The 21,676-nt window shown below is 38.6% G+C and overlaps 1 protein-coding gene and 1 long non-coding RNA gene across 4 annotated transcripts; both read right to left on the reverse strand.

Annotated features, from left to right (window-relative positions):
- Positions 1 to 274: 274 nt before the first annotated feature.
- Positions 275 to 3,405, reverse strand: LOC113064591 (uncharacterized). The gene is made up of 3 exons (XR_003278845.1): positions 3,290 to 3,405; positions 3,031 to 3,207; positions 275 to 501 (listed from the first exon to the last, which is right to left on the reverse strand). It is a non-coding gene; the product is annotated as an uncharacterized LOC113064591 (long non-coding RNA).
- An 11,306-nt stretch (positions 3,406 to 14,711) lies between these two features.
- Positions 14,712 to 21,299, reverse strand: bap1 (BRCA1 associated deubiquitinase 1). 3 transcript variants are annotated; one of them, XM_026235615.1, is made up of 17 exons: positions 21,089 to 21,299; positions 20,857 to 20,886; positions 20,607 to 20,661; positions 19,657 to 19,789; positions 19,415 to 19,534; positions 19,015 to 19,076; positions 18,749 to 18,891; positions 18,597 to 18,675; positions 18,303 to 18,441; positions 18,063 to 18,207; positions 17,628 to 17,734; positions 17,417 to 17,547; positions 16,621 to 17,114; positions 16,313 to 16,533; positions 16,119 to 16,211; positions 15,967 to 16,039; positions 14,712 to 15,623 (listed from the first exon to the last, which is right to left on the reverse strand). In XM_026235615.1, exons 1-17 carry the CDS (start codon positions 21,123 to 21,125, stop codon positions 15,490 to 15,492), a joined length of 2,196 nt encoding a protein of 731 aa, XP_026091400.1. In that variant the 5' UTR covers positions 21,126 to 21,299; the 3' UTR covers positions 14,712 to 15,489. The 3 variants fall into 3 exon arrangements, with proteins under 3 accessions (XP_026091400.1, XP_026091398.1, XP_026091399.1); XM_026235613.1 differs by having other exon boundaries at positions 17,628 to 17,815; positions 21,089 to 21,298; XM_026235614.1 differs by lacking the exon at positions 21,089 to 21,299 and having other exon boundaries at positions 17,628 to 17,815; positions 20,819 to 20,886.
- Positions 21,300 to 21,676: the final 377 nt, after the last annotated feature.

Raw genomic sequence — 21,676 nt, forward strand, 5'->3', positions numbered from 1 at the left:
AAAACTACAATAAAATTGAACAAATGATTGTTTTCACGCGTAGAGAAGATGCATTAACTTTGGACCATTAAAAGTTTAGTTTAAGATGCCAATTATTGGCCATACAGCAAAAGGTATAAAAACACTGAGAGCAAATCTGGTTAAAATGAAGAGAAACAAACAGTGGGTCATGACTAGAGTAAAAAAAAGTTCACAAAGCAGGTATAAAATAAATTGTAACAATACTTTTATTCTCTACACAATCTTTTCAGAGTTTGTAGAAGAAGCGTGGGAATGCAAAACCCTCCACAATCCAGTGTTAATAACTGGTCATTTTTTGTGGGTTTGGTTGTGTGGGTGGTTTTCAACTGGTCTTTGGTGAATCCACGTAATCTGGGTTGTGTAGCTGTTGAGGTAAGGTGTAGTATGTGCGAAGCCCTGGTTGAAGCGGTGCTTGTGGAGCGTACATGATCTGATCTTCATCATGTGCAGCCTGACTGAAGGAAGCAGGAAACTGACCTGCTGGAAAATCCAAAATCAGTTGTTCAGTAATTAAAATAGGATTGACCCCCACCCCCCTTTATTTCTCATTTAATGTAAAGTATGTTTTTTTTGTTGTGTGAGTCAGTCACCATCTCACCCACTGTCACCACAATCCTTTTCTCAAAAACTCACACACATTACTACGTAAGAATTTATTCTTGGCATGTGAACAAACAGTTCTGTGACTATTCAAAAGAGGTTTAGGTAGTTTTGAGCTTCCACAGACTTTCACTTTTCCATTTTAAATGTCCCCTTGTTGGTGTCTTGCTTGTCGAAGATGGAGCGCACACACTTAAAGATGGATCAGCTAGATTTGGCAATAGTTCAACCAAAATGTGAAATCTGTGATAATTTACTCACCCTTGAGTTCCAAACCTGTATGAGTGTTTTTCTTCTGTTGAACACAAAATCAGATATTTTTAAGGAATGCTGCTATCAGTTTACAGTAGCTATCCACTTCCATGGTATGGGAAAATAAATACTATGGAAGTCAGTGCATGGCTGCCGTCAACCGTCTGGTTACCAACATTCTTCAACCTATTATCTTCTGAACTTAAGGGTGAATATATGACAACAGAATTTTCATTTTTTGAAATGAAAACACTGTTAACATTTCTGACTGGAACACCTAAGGCAGTACGGGTCGGCAGTAACACATCCAGCACCATCACACTGAACACTGGGGCCCCCCAAGGATGTGTGCTGAGCCCCCTCCTCTTCCCTCTGCTGACCCACGACTGCACACCGTCACACAAATCCAACCTCTTTATTATGTTTGCGGATGACACGACTGTGGTGGGTCTCATTAGCAACAGAGATAAGACAAACTACAGGATCGAGGTGAGCCGCCTGGCTGGGTGGTGCAGTGACAACAATCTCACTCTGAACGTGAAGAAGACGAAGGAGATTGTTGTTGACTTCAGGAGAGTGCACACTCAGCATGCTCCTCTGACCATCAATGTTGTGACTGTGGAGAGTGAGCAGCACCAAGTTCCTGAGTGTGCACATCACAGAGGACTTCTCCTGGACCGACAACACTGCAGCACTGGCCAAGAAAGCACAGCAGCGTCTCTACTTCCTCCACAAACTGAGAAGAGCCAGAGCCCCACCCCCCATCATGTGCACATTCTACAGAGGCACCACCAAGAGCATTCTAATGAGCTGCATCACTGTGTGGTATGGCGCCTGCAACGCGTCCTGCCAAAAGACTCTACAATGAATAATGAGAGTAGCTGAGAAGATCATTGGTGTTTCTCTCCCCTCCCTCCAGGACATTTATGGAACCCGTCTCACCTGCAAAGCCCTTTGCATTGCAGGTGATCCCACACAGACACCTGTCAGACAGCTTCTTCAGTCTGCTTCCATCAGGGAGGAGACTTCGAAGTCTCCAGGCCAGGACCAGCAGACTGAAGGACAGCTTCATTCATCAGGCTGTCAGGAAGCTGAACTCGCTCCCGAACATGCCCCCCTTCCTTCTTCTGTCCCATGCACCACTGAATGCTGAACCTCAGCAAACCCAAACCACACAACCCCCCCACCTCCCACCCAACCAGCTCCCACAAACACTCTGGGACCTGCACCAGACACTTTGTACAGTATTGGTCTTCTCACTACCATATTCAGCATTAACACTTTTTTCAGACTAAATAAGCTCTTCTGCACTACAATAATTATATCTGCACTGTTTACTTCACTGGTTTGCACTCTATCTGCCATGAGCCTTGTGCTGCTTTACTTTTCTTTGTTTTTTACATGACCTATTTGTATATATGTATAGTTGTACTTTATATTTAATTATTTTATTATCTGTATTTAATGTTCTACTTTTAGTGTTATCTGTATGCACCATGGGTCTGAGAGTAACACAATTTTAATTATCTATATGTATGCACTTTACATGTGGAAGAATTGACAATAAAGCAGACTTGACTTGGCTTATCCCTTTATGTATATTAAAGGGATACTCCTCCCCCCCAAAAAATTATTTCATTAGTCTCTTACCCCCATGTCATTCCAAACCCGTAAAAGCTCCATATCACATTGTATTTTCAATTAATCATATGGTTAAATAACCACAGAAACAGGGCATTGTTATGGCACGGATGATACAGAAGAGCATACGCAGCATATGGTGATATGGAGAGACACAGAGGAGACCGTTGACAAAAGAATAATTGAATGAAGTCATTTTTTTTTCTTCACATGCAAAAAGTGGTTCCGTTGCTTTAAAATTGCACATCTGATGGATGGAGTATTCTGAAGACAACTTTCATACCTTTTATGGACCTTGACACTGTTATTTACTTGGCAGTGTATGGGACAGTCTCAAGCCTCCGGGTTTTCATCCAAAATATCTTAAACTGTGTTCCGAAGAAGAACAGAGCTTTTACAGGTTTGGAATGACATGGGTGTAAGTGATTAATGACAAAATTTTCATTTTGGATTTGTTCTTGTAGAATGTGCTAGGCTTTATTCTTTTTGAAACAGGTAGGTGTTAACAGATCTTACCAGCCTCCAGATATGTGGATGCTGGTCCTGGGGCACATTGTTGTCCCAGGGTAGGTCCAATTGGAATGGGTTGCAATCCATAAACTGGGTGAAGGTTAATAGCCGGGTAAGGTGACTACTGACTCTCCTGTGAATGGTGTTGTGCAATCATGATTGTCATTCTTTGCACCATATGTTCTACAAAAGGTGAATCAAAAGACAGCATTTAGTATGAACAAAACCCATATGTAGCTCTTTTTTCACAAATACTGATACTTACGATGGAATTTTCTCATGTTTTTACTCAGGCAGCAGGAGATGAACACAACAAAGGCCATCCCGAAAACCACTATGGGCACAATAATAATGGTTTCCATTTGATGGAGAGAAGGTTTTGATTCTGGACACATTAGGGAATATAAACATTAGAAACATTAAAAATTGAGTGTTACATCTTTCAAACAACCAATTCAGTCTTCAAATAACAAACACTGGAACAATTTCCACCAAGTTGGTTCATCAGAATAAAATGTATTATTCTGATAAATAAATTAAAACTTATAATTACAACATGAGTTACAGCTAGTGAGGCTCATCATAAATTTTCCTTACAAAAGACAAACTTTTCTGCATCCTTGGTTATTTTTTGTATAAAAAAAAAAAAAAACACAGAGAAAACCATTCAGACCTCCGTCCAACGGTTCTTACAAATAATCTACTAAAATTAACTAAAAGTTTTGATTCTGTCATCAAGATAGCTCTCTGTTCGATAAGGTTGATCATTATGAGTCAGATCTTAGTCAAAATGATGAACAAATCATTCAGACCATTTTTGTAGTCTAGATGTTAAAGTTTATAGGTAATAATAATACTAATGCATCATGTCTTTATAATTTCTAAATAATCAGCTAGCAATATTTAAGCTTTTAGTAATGAAAATGGCTATTATCCACTCACAATGGGGTTGCAAAAAGTTGGAACATTTCCAGTAAATTTCAGAACTATTCCAGAAACGTAAAAAAATGTCCAACTGTTTTTTTTTTCTCACAATATTCCATGGATTTTTGGAAAGTTTCTAGAAATGTACCAGATATTTTACACCCCTTTGCATCCCTATAAAACGATGCGTATATGACAAATGGAAAGCTTTGAAAACATCTAAAACATACATTAGTAAAATAAATCCTGAAACGTGTGACATCTAAGAAAAATCTGTAAAATAGGCCATGATTTGTAATATGAAAAAAAAAAGTTTTATGGGTTCTTTACGGGTGTCTTAGATGTAATTTGAATTACGAATTGCATTATTGTTTTAGAGTTAAACGGATAACGTCCTGTTTTTTTTCTACAGATTTTTTCCTAAGCGCTCACCAATTTGATTAAACAAACAATTAGACACTTACCTACGGTCAGCGCTAATAAAACTGCAGTAAAGAGCAGAAGAACAGTATTTCTGTAGGCATAGCAGCTCTTCCCCTTCATGACCTTGTTTTGAGCTGATTGTGTATTTCCGGAGAACTGCAGAACCAATTAAAAACCAAGTTTTTCTTGCTGTTGTAACTCAAAATGTAACATGTGAAGCATACTGTTTTAACAGAACATGTCTAAAACAAAACCTACGGGTCTCCAACAAAATCTTCAAGAACATTGTGAGAGATTAAATAAACTAGATGCAAAACAATTTCTTCTGAACTCTGACAGTCAACTTGACTCGTGCTTAGTTTGATTGGCATGAAATTAATCGATAGACACATTACCAATTTAACAAATTTCCAATGCAAAATATTTGTACCAATCTAGGATCCAAAATAACTAGACAATGGATATATCTTTGGTTAAAATAGGGAGAAAGAAACAAATTCAAGTGTTTAACAACAATGGTGAATAAGACAGCATAAATATAGCAGTACTAATGAACAACAATACATGTATTCTCAACGCAATTATAGGATAGTGTCCACTGCAGATAACCCAATAACCCTCCATGGTTTGAGGTGAGGTACTGGTTGAGGTGAGGTATAGTCTGTGGGCAATGATGACTGACATGGATGGGAACAAGATGCCCTGGACCTATACTGGAAAACCAAAAACAGCAATCATTTTGATGGTTTGCCATCTCGGCTCAAAGTGTACTGTTTCAATACTCTCAATTGGCCCACTTTCTAGTATATAAAAGTATATTTTAAAGTAGGAAACTTTGAGTACACAACTAGTTTACCTCTATGTTTGTAGTTTGTACTGCAATTATACTAAAAGAGAACTTATAGGTTTACTGATAGTTTACTAATTAAATACTTTGTACACTTTGAAGTATTATCTCAGTCAACTACTAGTTTAGTAATTTTATACTGCAAGTATACTCATATAAGGCTTTTTTAAAGTTAACTTTACATCATACTTTAAGTTTACTACCCTTTTCCTATTTAGGTTTTAATGTGTATATATTTTGCTATATGAATATCTGAACATACAAAACATCCAAAGAACAGGTTATCTGCTTGTAAACATTTTTTTTTTAATATTATTATTCTAGCTTCATGCATTCTTTTTTTAAACACTTCAATGTGGGTAAGTTTCATAAAAAATAAAGAAGTAACATTTTGAACAAAAAGCTGAAAAAAAAAGACTATGAATTGGATTCAGAATGATAAGTCGATCAACACCCCAAAGCTTGGCTGTAATTATTACCTCTTCATTAGTCATTTTATTCAATAACATTACAGTTTTGATGCTCTTACATGTTACAGAACATGTTAGATTACAGGTGTTAGTGTTGTTTATTTTTTTCTTATTCACTTGTGTTTTTTTGGAAATTCTGTGCAGAATATTTGTACTAGCGCCCTCTAGAGTATAATAATGAAAACACGGATTCTAGGAGTATAGCTCAAATATATTGGTTGGGATGAGGTTCTAAAAACAACTTTGAGGCAGTTTTGACGTATAAACATTGACACTTACATCTAGTATTTCTGAACCTCTTATAGAGACAGGAGCATGGACATACCCAGCAGATGATGAACAAAATGATGATGGCACCAATCCCTATAAAGGCGCAGACGGCAATAGAAACAGTGTTACTTTAAGGAGAATATTTGCTTTTGGACAGATATTAAATAATAAATTAAATAATAGGTTACAAATGGAGATCAAATTAAGGCTGGTTCACACGGCAGGATAATTAGGCCGATTTTAGCCCCGATTCACCCCTTCCGACAATCTTAGGATGCTCCGATTATCGTAAAATAATCTGATCAAATATTCCTGCCGTGTGTGGTGTGTTAAGACTGCTCTCCTCTGCTCGGAAGAATGTCGGGACCGCTCCGATCTCAAATCGGGGATATCCAACATGTTGGATTTATTTGGCCCGATTTCTTCTCGTGTGTGGTGTCCCCCGAGGACAAACAATCACGCAGCCTGTGGACTGTGGCGTGTAGCCAATCAGAAAGCGAGGTGACGAGGCAAGTTAGTTAGTACCGGGAAACAAAATCAAAACAGCCGGCGTATATAATATAACAAATACAAATAAAGTCGATGGGCATAACTACATCCACAACTGCAGTCCACCAGAGTACACGGAAACGAATATATGAACGTTTATTTCAACGGTTATTAATCTGTGTAGTACGTAACAACATTTATATGAGATAAAACAACAACTTATCTCCATATTATGATATAGCAAGTATAGTCCATGCTCGCGTTGTCTCCACCTCTTTGACCATCGCCTTTTCTTGTTTTTCTTATGTTTTTTTTTTCAGTTAAAAACCAAGAACAAACTATGGCCACTGCATCCTCTTCGTCCGCCATGATTGTTTACTCTAAAGTCACGTTTGATCTCGAGGGATTTTGCGAGATTTCCCGTCTGACCTGGGAATGCTCGGGAGTCAAATCGGTTCGTGTGTGATGTGTTGATTTTGCCGTGTGGCTGCACACCACACACGGAACGACCAAAACTGTTAGACCCGTGATTTTTTATCGCTGTGTGTGGGGTCTCTCATATTTGGAAAATCGGCCGACAATTTTAAAATCGTCCCGTGTGAACCAGGCCTTAGTTTCAGCCATTGACTTGAGCTTAAGACACAGCTGTGATTGCATTTGACATGTTCACTACACAAATTGTTTGTTATCTTGGGACATGCATGTTCGCGACTCGGTTGATTCAGATCGGCACTTCGGAGCATGTTCGCGACTCGGTTGATTCAGATCGGCACTTCGGAGAATGTTCGCGACTCGGTTGATTCAGATCGGCACTTCGGAGCATGTTCGCGACTCGGTTGATTCAGATCGGCACTTCGGAGAATGTTCGCGACTCGGTTGATTCAGATCGGCACTTCGGAGCATGTTCGCGACTCGGTTGATTCAGATCGGCACTTAGGAGCCTGTTCGCGACTCGGTTGATTCAGATCGGGACTTCGGAGCATGTTTGAGATTTTTTAAAATTCAGATCTTGACATCGAAGCAGGAACCCAGATAGCATACATATCCGGGCCTCATCTGGGCCAACTATGGCACATCTGGCTCAGTTCTGGCAGCGGCAGAGGTTATATGGACCATCTCTGGCCCACACACATCAAGCCGGTTTTAGTTTGAGTTGTGACTTGCTGTGTGTGGGCCAGATCTGGCCCGTGTGCAACAAACCGGCTTTAATTTGAGTCGTGGTTTGCTGTGTGTGGGCCAGATCTGGCCCGTGTGTGACAAACCGGCTTTAATTTGAGTCGTGGCTTGCTGTGTGTGGGCCAGATCTGGCCCGTGTGCGACAAACCGGCTTTAATTTGAGTCGTGGCTTGCTGTGTGTGGGCCAGATCTGGCCCGTGTGCGACAAACCGGCTTTAGTTTGAGTCGTGGCTTGCTGTGTGTGGGCCAGATCTGGCCCGTGTGCGACAAACCGGCTTTAGTTTGAGTTGTGACTTGCTGTGTGTGGGCCAGATCTGGCCCGTGTGCAACAAACCGGCTTTAATTTGAGTCGTGGTTTGCTGTGTGTGGGCCAGATCTGGCCCGTGTGTGACAAACCGGCTTTAATTTGAGTCGTGGCTTGCTGTGTGTGGGCCAGATCTGGCCCGTGTGCGACAAACCGGCTTTAATTTGAGTCGTGGCTTGCTGTGTGTGGGCCAGATCTGGCCCGTGTGCGACAAACCGGCTTTAGTTTGAGTCGTGGCTTGCTGTGTGTGGGCCAGATCTGGCCCGTGTGCGACAAACCGGTTCTAGGTTGAGTTCTGGCTTGTTGTATGTGGGCCAGATATGGCCTATACCAGGTGACCAGATGTGCCATTTTCTGAAGACACGTCCTGGCAGATCACCTTTCTTTACCAGTCAGTGGTTCTAAAACTATTTTGAGTACTGGACGCCCATAATATTTTAGGACACGTAATATAAATACATACACACATTTATTTGACCTACACGGACCTGTTATGAAGCTGCAATGTAATTCGATTTTTTTACATTTTTGTAACATGTCCTCTGGTGTGACACCATGTGCTTTGAACTTTTTTGGAACCACTACAAATTTTTTATCCTTTGTTGTGCATTAATATGACACCCCTAAATTATATATATATATATATATTTTAATTAAAAAATGCATGTTAAGCTACATAATCCTAGAAAATTTTGCAAATGTGTCTTGCTTGCCACTAATGACAGGTTAGCTTGGAATAGCAAGGTCATTAATTGACAGAAAAGGCTGAAACGTCCTTTGGTGTGATAAAAAAAAAAAAAAGTCCTCCATTGTGACACCTGTACTGTCACACCACAGGACAAAGTTTCTTTAAAAATCATTTTAAATAATTAAATAATATTTGTTTAACTCCTTTTTTATACTTTTAAATGCAATAATTACATTCATTAAATTAAGCTCTAATCATCCAAAAAAAAAAAAAATTATGAATCTTTAGAATATATGAAAATTTCACTTTTTAATAAAAAAAGTTACAAAAAATGAACTTTTTTCATGATATTCACATTTCTTCAATATGCACCTTACACACACACACACACACACACACACACACACACACATATATATATATATATATATATATATATATATATATATACACACACATACATACATATATGAGTGTTCGTAAAAGCAACAATACAAAATCTTAAACTATAAAAGTGCCACTTTGTCCCACTATTATGTGCAGGCCTGGCATTTTGCACTGGGCTATAGAACTACAAAATGAATTTTAAATTAGCAATATCATAACTGAATGACATTTTGAATTATGTAGTGATCTAATTCTATCCACCAAGCAATTGTATGTGAATGTGTGAGACTTATGGTCATGGTTATAGGGAAATAACAAGAAGAACAAAGTGCAGTAAACGGTAAAACTGTTTGCACTACAAACCAGTACGTTCATAATTAAGACAATACATTAAAAATAACATGGTGAGATACAGCAGTTTGCAACAGTAAAGCAGTTTGTACAGCTAATATAGCTGGAATGACACAGAGAGCCAGACACATTAAATTTACAAATGGCCGCGCCCCCTCTTACAGAAAAAAATAAGGCGCATATGTTTATTCATGTTTATTTATGTAACGTAAGCGTGTGACTTTTAATTCGTGACGTGCTTTCATGGGCGTGCGCGCGGACCGGATGGAGTTGCCATGGAAACGGAGCGCAACACTGCAAATGTCACGAGGAAACACCCCGTTTCTCGCTGATTTCACTGTTTTCAGGTGAGTTAAGTCCATAAAATCACACAAATATTACTTATAACTGTTGTTGACACTTCTCTTACTTGTATTTGACTCGCTTCTGTTGTTTATTTACTTTATAGGAATGGTTTAATGTCTTCGAAAAGTCCGTTAGCATTTCTACCGTTTTCAGACGACGTATCGTCAGGTATGATAACTCTATTGTGCTCTTATTTATTAAAGTTTGGGCTTTTAATCAAATCTTCATCTGTAGATGATAGCTTTTGACTGTTTTGTTGGTAATCTTTCAATGGATGATTGGAAATTGCTTAATTTATTTATTAACATTTACACTTTACTGTTTATCGATGACGTCACGTAACGTTATCAAGGAGCGCGAAAATTGGCAGAAAACTAAAGTTGTTTTGATCTTTTATGGTAAACATAAAACTGTTCTGCGATTTCAAGAGTGACAAAATAATCCTTCTACAACAGAAGGGAGTGTCCAAGATTTTAATATTTCTGAAGGGAGCTGCTGACAGAGATGTAGGAAGCGCTGAAAAGGTTAAGTAACCTAATATGCATTTTTTTTCACAACATATATCGCAATGAATCTGTTATTTTATTTATTTATTTATTGCATTTCACCTGCTCTAGCTGTTTCCATCTAATAAACCTGGAACTGCAGACTAAATATTGTTGGCTCTGTGTCAAATTGCTTGTTTTGTTCCTAGATTCTCCAGTGCTGATGGCCTGCTGCATCCAGCAGAGTCGGAGTGAACCTACTGTAAGACAACATCTCCAAGATGCTATTGACCACAAGACTAGTACAGTAAGTCAAACCTCAAATATACAGTACACTAGTGTTCAAAAGCTTGAAGTTGATACAATTTGAAATAATTATCTTCTGCTCACCTCTGTAGTAATTATTTGATTAAAATATGTAAAAAGAGTAATATTGTGAAATATTATTACAATTTAAAATAGCTGTTTTCTATGTGAATACATTATAAACTAATTTATTCCGGTGATGTGCGGCTGTATTTTCAGCATCATTCCTCCAGTCTTCAGTGTCACATGGATCCCTCAGAAATGCTGATTTGCTGCTCAAGAAACTTATTATCAGCGTTGAAACAGTTTCATTTTTTTTGTGGAAACCGTGATGCATTTTATTTTTCAGGATTCACAGATGAATACAAAGTTCAAAAGACCTGCATTTATTTATGCATTTAGCAGACGCTTTTGTCCAAAGCGACTTACAGTGCATTCAGGCTATCAGTTTTTACATATCATGTGTTCCCGGGGAAATCGAACCCCCAACCTTGGGTTTGCTTGCTTGCTAACACAGTGCTCTACCAGTTGAGCCACAGGAAGACTATTTGAAACAGATGATTTTGAACAATTTGATGCATGTAACAGCAACATTCAAATGTTTGGAGTCTATGTAACAACGAATCCAACAAAAAAAAAATTCAGCACATCTGTATTTTAACATTGATCATAATCAGAAATGTTTCTTGAGCAGTAAATCATCATATTAGAATGATTTCTGAAGATGTTTCACTGAAGACTGGAGTAATGATGCTCAAAATTCAGCTTTGATCAAAGGAATAAATGACATTTTAACAATATTCACATAGAAAAGAGTTGTTTTGAATTGTAATAGTCACAGTGTTACTATTTTACTGTAATTTGATTCAATAAATGGAGCCGTGGTGAGCATAAGAGATTATTTAAAAAGGCATAAAATATCTTACAGACCCCAAACTCTTGAATGGTTGTGTAAATTACAGTTATGATGTTCCTCCCAGTTAAATTTTATTAAAATGTATTAAATGTTACTCTGGCATATGCAGTCCATTCTATAGAGACTGTGTCTGTTCCCCAAAAAAAGACAACAAATAATATGTTTATTAAGGGATCTAGAAAAATTATTTCAGTTTAAACCTACTAGATTAAAAATAGTACTCAATGTACTCCATTGATGAAATAGTAAAAAGTGCACATTGCCTGAAATGATATGAACAGCAGCTATGCTAATCTTTCTCCCTTTGCCCTCCTGTTTCTGCAAATGTCCATCCCAGGGTTATTAGAAACTGCACAGCACAGGACTTGCAGGACTTGTGAGGACTTCAGATGATAACAGTACTCAAAAGACCTTAGATGATGGCAACTATAGATGGACATACAAACTACCGCCACTGCAAAAAAGGTAATGTTAATTTGAAAGAGCTGTGTCACAGTATCAAGGGCTCCCTTATCAGTTCTGCTTTCAGTACTGGAGAGTAAAATACATTTTTTTTTTGTTTGATGCTTTTTGTTTGTTTTTATTAGTACATATACGTTATCTTGCACATTTTATCTCCCCAACAGATTCTAATTTGAAAGAAGTTTATAATGCATGTTCGCTACTCCCAATTCAGAAGACTTGAATCAGCCTGTGTATCTGAATGTTTCTCATACTCACTCCTCTCTGCCGCGTCTGAATTTGGGATTTTCCTTAGCTGTCAGTTATAAACGTCAAAATTAAAAGAAATAAACATTTGAAATATATCAGTCTGTGTGTAATGAATAAATATAATATACAAGTTTCACTTTTTAAATGGAATTAGTGAAATAAATCAACTTTTTGATGATATTCTAATTATATGACCAGCACCTGTATATCATTGCTCTTGTTGATTTTGATTGCTTCCATTGTCCTAATTTGTAAGTTGCTTTGGACAGAAAAGTGTCTGCTAAATGTAAATGTAATGTTAATGTGTATTTAACTATATTTATAAATATTTATCTGTATTTTTTATTTTGTAATAATGTAAATGTATTTGTTTTATATCTATACATGCAGTTGTATTCATGTATGTATATTTATTTGTCTAATTTTTATATTTTAATAAAGCAGTTTAGACTACATGAGTGTTTTCTTTATTCTGGATGAATTACATATTCTTTTGTGTCTAGAAAGGGTAAATATGGGCCATATCTAACCCAGAAGTCAGCCACAACTGGGACGGATCTGGGCCACATCTCATAAATGGCGTGGTTGACATCTGGGCCAGGTGTCGCCCATGCCATTTGTGAGATGCGGCAAGGATCTGGTACAGTTGTGGCTGACTTCTGTCAGACAAAACTGGGCCAGATCTGGCCCAGATGTCACCCACACCATTTCTGAGATGTGGCCCAGATCTGGTTCAGTTGTGGCTGACATATGTCAGCCAGACTCAGGTTGAGTCATCGCCGTCATTCCGCGCGGTATGTGGGCCAGAAGAATATGGGAGATGTGGGCCAGAACTGGGCCACATGTCATTTGCTATCTGGGAAGTGTTTGTCAAACAGTTAATTGGTGATAAATTAATATTTGGACTTGAGGCTTTTTTTTTACCGGTCGATTCAGCATGTACATGGACCCACACACAAAGGTGGACACACTCTAGACGGGTGTGCCAGGTAAGGTGACCACCCGTCCCGCGTAGCGCGTGCGCGAACAGCGTTTGAGCCCAATACATGCCTCCCACAAATTGAGACTGTGTCACGCATAATCAATGCTTGCTCAAAAAAAGTTGGTCGCTATATCTGGAGTCACCAACCCGTCGATCGCGGCCGACAAGTCGATCTTGGAAGCATTTTAAGTCGATCGCGAAGATTTTTCAAAATCTGAGAAAAAAAGGTGCAAACCTCCGCTGACTGCGCGCGCACCTCCCGAAACAGACGAGACATTTATACTTGACACAACTGTTTTAGACTGAAAACCAGACCATACAACTGATTTAGACGCGGGTGCCGGTGTGATGAGATGTACTAATATCCGTCTGCTCGGGCATGATTGTTTTAGGAATGTAATTGATTGATTATTGAGGTAATAGGGATGGCACGGTTCGCTGAAATAAAAAACCCAAACCGTTCGTTCACGACACACGGTTCTGCACGCGCTTCAACTTAAATCTGACAAAGCATCTGTAATATCATCTGTAATATGTCTTGCTATAAATGGCACGTAAAAAAACAGGGTTCAGCTAATAAATGTTTCTGTTGATGCATGCGCATTCTGGCTTCCCAGACATTACAAAAACATGAAAAAAATGATCTATATTGAGTAACTACAATTCATTTTAATCCTATAATTATATATTATAATTTATTTAAAGTGAATAAATTGTAATGAAAAATAAACAAAATGAAATATCTAAAGTTCAAAATTATCGTATTTGGAAGAAAATTATTACATTTAATAATTAACTACATTTTGACACGACCTGCAAATTAACACTAGGAGTATGGTTGGACGGAAGCAGTGTGACAAAAATACTATCCCATAATTTTGCACAGTAATCTGACAATAAATGTGGCACACCCAGTTTTCATATGCACACCCAGAGTCTCTTTTCTGGCAACACTACTGGTTGTTATGTATTGAAGTTCAGAGTAAAGCATCACTACTGTTTATGTTAAATGGTTCATAAACAATCTAGAAACACCCTTTAATTTAAATCAAACTAATAATTGTTTTGATTGTGCAAATATTAACTCAGCAGCCATTCTGTATTTTTTTTCAGTAATTTATTAATGAGAAAAACAAGAAAAGTCTTGCACACAATATATTAGCATTTTCATTACAAAAACATCAAACTTGTAGAAAAAAAATTCTGAATGTTAACATAAAAAAAACCTGACTCGGTTCTTTCAAAGAATATGATTTGCATTTACATTAAACAACACTAAAATTCAATAATACTTATACTCATTCATGAGTTTAACATGTCCCAATTTTTTCGGTTCAATGATTCATTAATAAGATTCGATTGAAATGAACACTTCGTTCAAGGATCTATCATCTTTACTTGTTTGAAGTGTTCCTCACGTTACAGTTTAAGCACCATAAACAATTGGATAATTTTAACATCTCAATAACAATAGGGAAACATAACATAGCGCTGTTCTTCAGCTTCAATGGGGCGTGATAAGAGGAACATGTTTTTTCACTGTTCACTACACGTTTGAAGAGTCTGAAGACTCGTCCTTTCCAAGCAAGATGCATCTCACAGCAAACTCAAGATCACCAGAGTAATTCAAAACATTTATTTCAATGTCTAGACCTGACAGTCATGTGTGGACATCAGATAATACACAAATACATATGTACAAACCAACAGAACATGTTTGAGACCAACTCACTGGCCTATTCCTTATCAACAAAAACAATCTTCCAGACAATTCTGAAGAACAAGTAAACTTTAAACAAGAACATTTGTTATTTAACTCTTGCAGCAATGATTTGTTTGAAATGAACCAATACACATTCACAAACCAACCGAGTTTACAGTCTTAAAACATGACAGTGACCGTAACCAATCTTGGATCCAAAACGGTTGGCGATTGGTTAAGGACAGATATATATACCCAGCAATGTTTGAGTAAATCTGGAACACCGTTATCTTTGGTTGACCCTTGACTAGATATTTAGGATTTCTTGAATCTTTGTAACTTAAGAGTCTGAATCAGTCCAGTCCTTACACTCCGTCAAGATACTCAGTCATTTTCCCAAATTGGCGCTCCAGTGATTGTTGGTTTAATGATTAAGCTTGATACAGTACATGAAGTAATGTTTCCTTATGGCAACATGAAATATGGTTCATTATCTCTAAACATCTTCTGAGAATCACCAATTTGCTTTGGAAGTGGTAATGTACTTTTATATGGGTTTATTATGTGAAACAAAGCTGGAAAACAATATTTTAATCTATAACGCTGTCAATGAGGTGTTTGGTATCGTTGATCGTCTTCAGAAAGGTCTCTGGACAACGCTTCAGAAAGACTGTGTTGGTGATTAGCATTTATTGGCGCTTGGCTTTGTACGGTCGTGATCGTTTCCGCCGGTCGGGTTTGCGTTGTTTGTGGAGTCGGCCAATGCTTACGCCCTGTCTGCGACGCACAGAGATGTTCTGCTCCACCAGACTCGCTAACATACCTACAAAACACAGAAAGGACATTAGATTTAAGCAGAGGTTCCCAACCATGTTCCTAAAACCCACCAAACACCACACTGAGCTGTTGACCTGAATCAAGTGTGTTTGATTAATAAGCTCATGTGTAGTTTTGGAAGGGTCCAGGAACATGGTTGGGAACCTCTGGACTAAAGGAATAGCTTCCTTATTTACTTTCATGATGTTGCAGTCCATAAGACGTTCTTTCTTTCGTGGAACACAAAAGGAGGCATTTAGCAGAATTCTAACGCTGCCTTTTTTGCAACACATAAAGATTCTCGAAAACATCTTATTTCGCACTCCAGGGAAGAAAGACAATGTTTTTACCTTCTTGTGCCAGCATTGATATGAAGGTGCAGATGAATTCATCGTAGTTATGAGTCCTCCTCTGGTCATCGATCTGAAAAAGGAGAAAAGTCATCAGAAAATCATTCTGGAAAGTCTCGTGAAATCATTTCCTTGTTCACAGGAAACCTTACCTTATACTTTTTCCTCTTCTCCACTTCTTCTTTCAAACACAATTCATAGGTGGCAATGTCTGCTTCCACGCACTTAAGCAAGGCCAGCAACTCCTGTGTGACAGAAACCTTCAAGTTCATGCGAAGTTGCATCTCAAAATTTGCTAATGAGAAACAGAGCGAAGCAGAAAGAAAACAAATAGCCGATGTCTTACTTTTGGAGTATATTTTTCTCCAGGAGGTTTGAGGCTGGTTTCAGCGTTGGTGGACGGCAGGTTCTCCTTTTCAGATTTGACGTCCACTGATTCTTTGACGTCTTCCTCTTTCATCTCCACTGATGATCCTTCCTTCACCTCCTCTTCTCGTCCTTGACCAGTCGCCTCTTCTTTTTCTTTCTTTTCCACACCGTCTGCTTTCTTTATCCCTTCTAACATTTCTGTGAAATGAGATTGAGGTTACCCAAACCAGTCTTCTGCGAAAGAAATTTCAGTTGATAAAATCTCATTGTTTTGTGAACGAGTACCTGTAGGTGGCAAGGCGTACATGACGCCGTCCTCTTGCAGTCGCAGTTTTGTGGAGCTCACTAGCGCCCCCAAGTCCCGGACGGCTCGATTGTGTCGGGCGTCTAACCGGAGCAGCCCCTCGTCTTCTCCAAACAAAACACGACTCAAGTGGGGCACCACAGGGCTGGAGGGACGTGTAGCTGCTTGCGATCGCGCGGGCGAGCGCAGTGGGGAGTTGAACGCGCTGCCGATTTCCGAGGCCGTATCCGTGCTTTCGTTACTGGGCGTGGGTGACGGCTGGCAGGCCGAGGTGATGCTGATCCCACCAGTGCGACCCTCGGTACGTACATTCAGAGCTGTGGATCCCGCTGATGCAATGGAGTCCTTCCTTTGGACTTCCTTCTTGAGTTTCTCAGCTAAAACGCTGAGTGCTAGCTGACCCTCCATAGCCGTAACCGCACCCACTCCACTGCGGCCCATGGTACGTGTGCGTAAACCAATCTTTCTTCGGACCCTGCCGACCACACAGACAACCAATGAGTGTAACTACATGAATACAAATATGTCATTGGCTTTTGCGCTATTTTTCGTCTTCTACTGTAATTTTCTACTACTTACTACAGTCATGGTAAAAATGTTGCCAAGCAAGTAAGGTAAAGGTTGTTAAGTAGACACTGTGATTATATTTAGCTTTCAGTTTATCAATACAGACATTTGAAGGAACTCTATCGCCCTCTTGAGTACCGGAGGTTTGTCACCACTGCAAGAACGCATTAGAATTTAATGTGGAAATTCAACACTTTCTTAGTTTTATACCTGCTCGTGGCACCTGAAGTGCTACAATCCTCCTCTTCATCGTCATAGTCATCCTCGTCATCAGAATAAGGGGGTTGAGGGGGTCCAGGTAAGCGTGAGCGACCCACACCCGCAGCAAGATCCTCCTCTTCCTGTCAATCAACAAGCTTACTGAATGAAAGCACATACTATACGAACTATTCCAGGTATCATGTAATGTAACCGATCTTACCTGCATGGGGGACTTGGCGTAGTTGTGGTTGTCCAGGAAGGCTGGCAGGCGCTGGACGATGGGGTTGGGGCTGGGAACATGTAGAGGGGCTGGTGGTGGAGCGCCTCCTGTTGGTAAGGTGGCAGGTTTAGCCATGGGTCGGACTTTTCCAGCGGGACTTGATAAAGCAGCAGCACCTTCCTGAGTTTCTAAAGTACCATGGGACACGTTTTAGGCTCTTTCTTGAATCCCTACATTATTGAATAACGTTTATTTTTACATGACTAAAAAAACTATTCGCACGGACTGTTGTGTGTTTTTGAGGCAAACATGTTCCTATTGACTTATTTCTCCATATATGTCATTCTTGGCAATAATAGGCCTTTATCAAAAGGTTGTCATTTTATTTAAATACATATACAACATTAGAAATTAGGTTTATTTCAAGTAGGGTACCTGTGGGTGTGGCCTGCTCTGTACTCAAAGGTATCGGCGTATCTTGCCCCTCCTCCTTTTTCACAGCGGGGGGCGTGTCTTCTGAAGAGGAGGAGTCTTGTTGCTTTCGATCTTGGCTTGAATCTTGTTGGGTCACGCGAATTACCTGTAGCATTTACATTGGTGCACAGGAGCATTGACAATTGATCTTTAGAAATGTTTCACATGTTTAATACTCCAAAATCTGGACAAAATCCTCACTTTTTTCTCCCTGACTTGCTGGAGTCCTTCCAGAACGATCTGCCGGTTCTGTTTCAGGATGTCTAGCTTGTACTCGTATTTTATCCTGCGATCTGGAACCACCGCCATGAGATTGAACCGGATGTCATGGTATGGCTCTCTGAAGAGAGTGAAAGCAAATCGGATAATATTAAACTAGAAAGTGCATTATAATATATGCCAAAATTATTGATGTTGCATGCATGTTTATCACAAATAAATTGCAATTTCATCTATACATCATTTCCCTCTTGGCCAGAGATAAGAATATCTTACCCAGCAGTGGCCAGTCCTATTCGCTCCATTATGACCCGTCTGGCTTTATCCGTCCACTCTTCCTCCTCACCCCATGGCCCTGAGGGAGACAGACAGATTCTTGTCATCTAATCTAGTCAGTAAAACAGTCCCTTGTGAGTTTAAGTTCTCACCGTGGTCGATGGGATACGCCTTCAGCCCGTCCAGCTCAAACAGACGGTCTTTGATTGGCACGTAACTCACAAAGTGAAACGCCTCCATCGTCCGCACGGCGCTGATGCCGTTCTGTTTCTCCGGCAGGTGCCGCGGCTCTGGTCTACATGTAAACAAGACAAACAACAGTAACTATAAAACAGCTAATGTAGACCCCAACGGAGACTATTAATTCATTCAATATTAGTGGGGAGGAAAAAAGAGTGATATTAAAGCTTGACTCTACCTGGCATGGCTGTTGTGAGCTTTTGCTAGCTCAGGAGCATTTCCAATGGCGTAACCTTTACTCTGACAAAGTCAAAAAATACAGAAACATGCTTCAAAACTGGCATGGAGAAGATATAAGTGTGCTATGCTACTTTATTGACATTCAGACGTTCTTAAACATGACTTAAAGTGATAAAAGTAACCGAACAGCCATTGATTGCCATAGTATTTTTTTCATACTATAGAATCAATGGCTACTGTAAACAATTTGGTTACCAATATCTTTTTGTATGTTCAACAGAAAGTAGGTTATACAACTTAAGGGTGAGTAATAATAACAACAGAATTTTCATTTTTGGGTGAACTGTCTCTTTAAGTGTCCAAAAACTGATCTTTTCGTTTTAATGTGTATAACTGACCTCAGGACTGAAGCCTTTGGTGAAAGTCTTCATACGGCTCAGAGTCATTCCCAGCTCCACGCCGCTGCAGTTCAGAAGCACACTCAGAAGAGCGTGAGTGGCACAGGAGTTCGGTATCAGCTGCACACAACAATCCACAAACAGACTATAGACAAGGTGGATAATAACTGCAGATTTACGCATGCAATGCAAATATCATCAGTTCGTCTCCAGATGAATGAACTAAATCAACAGCAACTCACCTGGTGAGCAAAAAACATGTCATTGACAATCTCCTCATCGATGACAGAGGTTTCATCCACCAGCGTGGAGACTTTACGTCGAGATCTTCGCTCCTCGATCCACTTGAAGAGGAAAATGAAGCCATATACAGGACTGAGATGAAGAAAATTAAATATTATAGACAGACTGATAGATTTATGTATATTATTAATATTATTTTATAAATAGAAATATACAGCTTAAAATGGTAAAAAGGTAAAGTGTGATCAAATAAAATATTATACATTTTAAACATTTACAGATTTTTTTATATATATATATATATATATAATTATAAAAAATTTAAAATGAAATAATGTTTAAATTAGTAATATTAATACAAAATTAAAAGTACTTTATAAATATAAACATACTAGCTTAAAACGACAACAAAAGTTAACAAATTCATATTAGTTTATAATATTAAATCTGTTACCTGTCACTCACATCGACTAGAAAGTGCATGATCCAAAATTACATTTGTATAATTCATGACTGAAAACATTTTGTAACATGATTTTAATGTACCATTTTCATGGTAATGCACGGTTTGATTTTAAAATGGGTTTCAAAATGATGAATTTTGAGATTTTATGTTTTCAATTGATTTATAATTTCTGACGATTTCTAAACAAAGAAGAACTTTTTTTTTGACGAAGGTCAGAACTCCTGTTATGTACTTGATTTGCACTCTTGCCATAATTGAATCTATTACTTTTCCTACATCATTTTTAACAAAAAAGATTGGTAAAATATCTATTTAGGAGTCTTACACCTTTCCAACGATATATAGTTTGTCAAGATTAAATTAGGATTTAATTGTAATATAGTGAAGTAAACGTAGGGGGCCCACCGAGGGGCCGGGTGGCAGTTAACAGGTTAATACGCAGGCTTAGAAACGGCAAAAAGTGAAAGTGTGTGATTAATCCACCTTTGACATTTGCTCTGAAGATCGTAGATCTCCTCCACCTGAACGCCCTTCACACCTGAGTCCAAACAGAAGCAATATACATCACATTGAATCATTTGGCAGATGCTTTTATCCAAAGCGTCTACATGCAATATAAAACTATATTCTCATCAAATGCTTTTTCTTTCTCATCACATTCAAACCCCATCCCTCATTTTTAGATCGTAACTTACACCTTAAAAGCATGACTGTCCCAAACAGATCAACTCACCAAAGTCCTCCACCAAGAGTGTGAACAACCCTGAAAGAAAACACACAGTATTAAAACTAAAATATACCAGATAAAGTGTCACATTATGAGACAAACTAGAGGTTCAAATGAGTGCCTTGACTTCTCATGTGCATTCAGTTCAAATAAACATACAGCATATGTTATGAATAATAAATAATTACTAATGAATAGTAACGTTACTATATGCATACATGTTTATTTAGAGACTCACCCGGGTCACTTTCTAACTCCAGCCAACCTTTGTTCATTTTTGCTGAAATCAGAGTCGGCGAAACTCTCCGCTAAATCATTGACCAGTCCATAATATTATAAAGAGATGCGTTAGTCATTTTCTAGTACATATTTGATCCATCTTTGGACGGTATGGACGGCTGATAAAAACAATAAAGAGCAGCGCCGTCGACTGTAATCGACGTCATATTCCGCTGCGTCGTGCGTCATGACGCATCACGGTGAAGAAGCGCTGTGCTGCAGTGAAGTTCCCAAGGCAGATGATTGACATAATAAACGGGTTTGGTAACAGTTTATTTTTTTGCTTATTGCATTTGTGTGTGTGTATGCCTGTATGTGGTTGTCCTATATCTCCATCAGATACAACTTTTTTTCATTTCTTTCTTCTTTTTTTTTTTTGTCATTTACAAGTCAGAGGTTTTTGAGTTGGATTATTACTGGGTCTTACACAATAAGAAAACTTTTATAACATGCCATTTTGTAACATGCTATAAAATGCTTCCTGATGATTATAGAATAAGTTGTGCAACCTGAATAGCATGCGATTTAAATATATTATTATATTTAA

This window comes from Carassius auratus, chromosome 47 (genome assembly GCF_003368295.1).
Source record: "Carassius auratus strain Wakin chromosome 47, ASM336829v1, whole genome shotgun sequence".
Classification (NCBI taxonomy): Eukaryota; Metazoa; Chordata; class Actinopteri; order Cypriniformes; family Cyprinidae; genus Carassius; species Carassius auratus.